At 43.4% G+C, this 5,143-nt stretch overlaps 1 protein-coding gene across 1 annotated transcript; it reads right to left on the reverse strand.

The window, feature by feature from the left end:
• Positions 1–489: 489 nt before the first annotated feature.
• Positions 490–2,229, reverse strand: LOC147897477 (FT-interacting protein 3-like). The gene has a single exon (XM_087380026.1). The coding sequence runs from the start codon at positions 2,227–2,229 to the stop codon at positions 490–492; it is 1,740 nt and encodes a 579-aa protein (XP_087236152.1).
• Positions 2,230–5,143: the final 2,914 nt, after the last annotated feature.

Genomic DNA, 5,143 nt, shown 5'->3' on the forward strand with positions numbered 1-5,143 from the left:
TATAGAAAACGACCTCGCATATTGCTTAACCTCTAGAGGATTATAATATGTTTGGGGAACAGACATCTATATAAAGACAAGAATTTAGACTTGTGAAATTCGATACCACCACTTATGATTTCTTCCGGTGTGATTTGAGATATAGACAAAGATTTGCAAGATGTCCATTACAAAGGTAAAATGTTACAAGGACCTTCAATATGTATAGGCCATTAAATGACCATGTACATATGAAATCAGAACACTAATAATTCTCTAGCTACGCATGAGCCATGAACAAGTTGAACCTAGATGACCAGAAGTTACCTTGCATTGAGCACTGTACATAATCACAAAATTTGGCATTTCAGTCGAATTCCTAGAGAATGTTGTGCTTCTAGCAGGAATGCAGGGAGTGTGCACGCGTAGACATAAAGCTTGACACAAGTAAAATTCACCACCTAGAGTATGGACGATGCGGACTGCAGTGGACATCCTCGCACAACATCGTCACATCAGCCCGTCGGAGACGCCTACAGGCAACCTTCTAAAGAAATTCAGGGGAATGGAAGGCTTGTTTTTTCGAAAGTGTGGGTGTCTGAGGACGTAGACACCAAACAGTGCAGCAATGACACGGAAAGGGGTGACATAGAGAACCACAACGGCGAGGGAGCAGAAGAGGAAGAAGATGGTGGTGGCACGAGGGTCATGCCAGTGGAGGAGGGCATGGAAGCGTTCTAGCTGGGTGGCAAGGTCACCACAGATGTTTTGGATTCGGCCAGTGAAGTGACGGAGGCGATCATAGCGAGCTCGGACGATCTCGTGGGGTTTGGAGCTAGGGAAGGTGTCGAATTCTTCATCAAGCTCGTCGGGAGTGAAGACATTGAAATCGGCGAGGGAGGGATCAACGTCCGTGTCAGGAGGGGGTCTTGAGCGGAATCGGTAAAGCCGATCTTCGATGAGCAACATGTAGGCAAAGAAGGTGGGCAGGATGAGTTGTGGGTACCAGACAAGGATGAAATAGAGAAGGTGAATGAGAAGTGTAGTGCAGGGGTTCTTCCACTGGCAAATCTCTTGGAACCACTCTATCAAAGCACACTCACGAAACAGTCTCGTAATCCTGTACCAAACAATCTTGCTGCGTCGGTAGCTCCACCGGTAATCGCCATGCACTTCCAGCATAAATCGAACCACCTCGGCTCTAATGGGCGTCTCTGAGTTTGCTAGCCTGGTGATCACGATCTTCTTGGCAGCTTCCCGGAGCACCTCCACATCCTTCAAGGGGAGTGGCTCCACATAATGCTGCTTGGGCAGCAGCGGCATCATGTATAGATGCATCATGCTGAGCCTTTCCGTGCAAGAAAACTTCAACACCACCTCGATCTCGCCGTTCTCCTTTGCCCCCGATTCATCCCGCACAATCAGTGGGTATCGGAGAGAATATGGCCGGTCCGTTTCAAGCGTCGACAACTGTATCCTCACCTTGCCGAGGATATCGCTTTGCAATTCGTCCTCCGACGTGTGCAGATGTCCCTGTCGCGTTGCAATTCGTCTGCCGACGTTCCGATCTTCAAACACCCCGATGGTGAGCACGGTGTAAGGGTCGTAGACGTCCCAAGTGTATTGCTCGTTCCAGACCGGTGCGAGCACGTTGACGATAGTCCGCGTGCGCACCCATTGACGGCCATACTTCCCCACGCAGTAGGCGGCAGAGGAGCGCAGGTCGAAGGCACGGAAAAGGCTCAACTCCAGCACACCCACAGGGCGCTGCCATAGGCGGTGATCGCTGGGGCGAGTGTCGCTTATGTAGCGCGACGATTCCTCGAACACATGGTAGCCGCCCTCCAGGCAGACGTTGAGGCCGATGCGGCCGACGTTGAAGATACCTTCCTCCGCCGAATCCTTCTTCTCGCGTTCCAGATCATACCATTTCGTCTCCACTGCACTGTGTGCGTCGATACGCTTCGAAACGGATTCGAGCGGAATCTTGACGAAACCGAAGATTTCGTAATTGTTTTCGCCCACCTCAACGATGACGGAGACCAGCAGGACCTCGTCTTCAAAGGGTTCGGACGCCACGAACCAGGTCTGGCTGTGGTTCCCCGACCTGGTCATGCGCACCCGGGCCATCTGGGAACCCAATTCCGTTTTCACCCATACCTTCATATACCGGATGTCCTCCGGCAATAGACCATGCGGTTCCATCATGCGTAAATACCACAGCATCGGCGTCAGATAGATCCATCCCATGTACGACTGTCGCACCTGCGTCACGGCTTCGTCCGCCTACGTCCGGATCCAGACGGTCTGCAAGTATGATTGTGTCGAGAGACTGTATAGATCGCAGAATAAGAGAGTACAGAGCGACGAGTCTAGACTAGCTGTAGGAGAATCAAGCGCCTCGCTTGAGTTTTCTGTAAGACTCGAGAGTATGATGATAGACGGAGGAGAGTCACCAACATGAAGGGCGCCAAGATGAAGGAACAGAGATGGTCGTTCCAAGTTTTTCATTTTTATTCGGTTAGCTTGACTTTGCTAAAGAGGCCATGTGCTCGGTTGCCTTTGTTTTTTGTTTTAAATTACTTTAAAATGTTAAGGTATCTTAGTCTTCTTGCTAATTTACTCTTCCTTTCATTAAATAGCAAGGCCATAGTTGTTGTTCTCATAGCATTTAAGTGCATATGAGTGAATGGTGAAGGTTGCTTATTGGTTAGTATTTTTATAGGCCAGTAAACTGGTAAAGCCACCAAACTTTGGTACATGGAGGATGGTTTTCAAGTAAGTGAACTAGTAGGTCTAAGTTCTTTTGTAATCAAACTAAGTGACTAGCCTTTTAGTTACTACATGACTAGGATCTTGGTATAATTAGTTTATCATGACGAATTTTAAAGGCTATCATGCAAAATATAATCAAAATAGAATGTATGTAATTTTGCCATTTCATTGCTTGTAACTTCATGGAATCATAAAATCTCATATTCTTGGTAGTAGCAATTTAAGTTTGAAGGCTAGGCTTAGCATTTTCTTTGATGGACTCCATAGCCCACTATCCTTCGTTTGTGGTAACCAAATACATGGAGCCCTTCATGTGGGTTCCCAAATTTTGAGGGAGACCTTCATGTGACTTCATCAACAAATTTTATGTATGAGATGGGGGAGTGTGATGGTGGTACATGTGGAGGATAATTGAGGAATTGCATGCCTTTCTTTGTTGTCCCCATCAAAGTCACTATAGAGAATTGATTAAATTTGTGCTTTTTTCGGCCTTCAAGCCTCTTATTTTATTTTGAATCAACATGAAGGAAGAGTGAACAGATGAGGAGGAGCTGGGCACCTATTTTTTTTATAGCACTTCCGTGCATATAATGAATGGGGAAGGTTGCTTGTTTGTTACTTTTTTAATAGGCCACGATAGCATTTGAGTGCATAAGAGTGCATGGTGAATGCTGCTCATTGGTTACTCCTTTCATGGGCCACATCCCATCGTTGTTGCAAACTAGTAAAATTAGCAATGATTACTAGTTTGGCTAGGAGGCTACAATAATAGATCATGCTTTTGGTATGTGGTTTTTGATTTCCCATGGTTTTCATGGCATATGGCTTTGGTGGAGCCATAGTTTTGGTCAGACCATGGTTTTTAAACATGTTTTCCAAGTAGCTTAACCAATAGGTCTAAGTTCTTATGAAGTCAAACTAGGTAATTGACTAGCCTTTCCATAGCTACCACATGAGATCAAGAAACTAGGATCTTGGAATAATTAGTTTATCATGACTAATTTTGAATAATATCATGTGAACTCTAGTGAAAATTTGAATTATTTCATTTTTCCGATTCATCGCTTGTAGTACTAGAATCATACAAGTAGCAATGCTAAACTTTGAAGGTTAGGCATAGCATTTTGTTTGATGGCCTCAAGAGCCCACTATCCTTCAATTGTGCTGAAATTTTTTTTAGAGATACCTTCATATGGGGTCCAAAATTTGAGGGAGACCTTCACGAGGGTGCCAAATTCTAAGTTGAGGGTGCCAAATTCTAAGTTGGACTTTGTCAACAAATTTTATTTAGGAGATTTGAGTATGATGGTGGTCCACAACAAATTTTATTTAGGGGATTTGAGTATGATGGTGGTCCACACCAAATCGAGGAGTTGTCTCTTTTTCCTTGCTATCCAAATCAAGGTGACTATAGAGAATTCACTAATTTTTACATTACTTTGGGCTTTCAAGCTTCCATATACACTATAGGTCAATGCCATTTCACCTAGCATATCGCATTTAGGAATCATCTCTTTTTGCTTGTCTGTTAATATTTTGTGTCCATATGGACCTTCATGAGACCTTCATGCCTCCAAATACACTACTTGGTAAATATCATTTTACACAAGGCACATTGATAACCATTTCACACATGAGACCTTGTATTGAGGAATCAACTATTCTTCCTTGGTGTGACCACCATTAGGAAGACTATATTGGAAACTTCATTAATTAATTTTTGTTAATTTATACCTTTGAGCCTTCGAAAACACTACATGGTCAATGTCCTTTTAAAAATAGCACTTCCATGGAGGAATCAATAATTTTTCCTTATTGTCCTCCTTGACCGAGGAGACTATGGAATTTCTTTAAATTTTTGTTAATGGGTGCCTTTGAGAATTACATGGTCAAGGAGGTTTTAGGCATGGTAGATATATTGTGAGCCTTTACATACACTACATCACATTGAGGATTAATCTTTTTTCCTTTTTTCTTAGAAAGCATTGTGGAAATTTTGTTACTATTTTAATGATTTGGACCTTCAATGTCCCACTTAGCCCAATACGATGTCTAGAGAGAATGTGTATAGATAATTGACAAATAACGATGAAGGGAGACTGAATAGATGAGGAGGAGTAGCTTGTAGGGCACCTATTTTATTGATAGCATTGGAGTGCATATAGTGCATGGTGAAGGTTGCTTATTCATTGCTTCTTTTGTAAATGAATGATTGGTGAAGGTTTCTTATTGGATACTCCTTTAAATGGTCACATCCCATTAGTAGCAAACTAGTGAAAGTAGCAATAACTTGCTAGCTTGGCTAGGATCCCACAATAGTGGGTCATGCTTTTGGTACATGGTTTGATTTCCCATGGTTACAAACATGTAGTTGAATCATATGTCTAGG

The sequence above is a fragment of the Dipteris shenzhenensis genome, chromosome 10 (genome assembly GCF_047967505.1).
Source record: "Dipteris shenzhenensis isolate YYH24624 ecotype China chromosome 10, Dip_SZ_1.0, whole genome shotgun sequence".
Lineage (NCBI taxonomy): Eukaryota > Viridiplantae > Streptophyta > Polypodiopsida > Gleicheniales > Dipteridaceae > Dipteris > Dipteris shenzhenensis.

Bases quoted from the DNA above. Each gene is read 5' to 3' on its own strand.
- LOC147897477 (XM_087380026.1), bottom strand. From the start codon at position 2,229: ATGGGATGGATCTATCTGACGCCGATGCTGTGGTATTTACGCATGATG.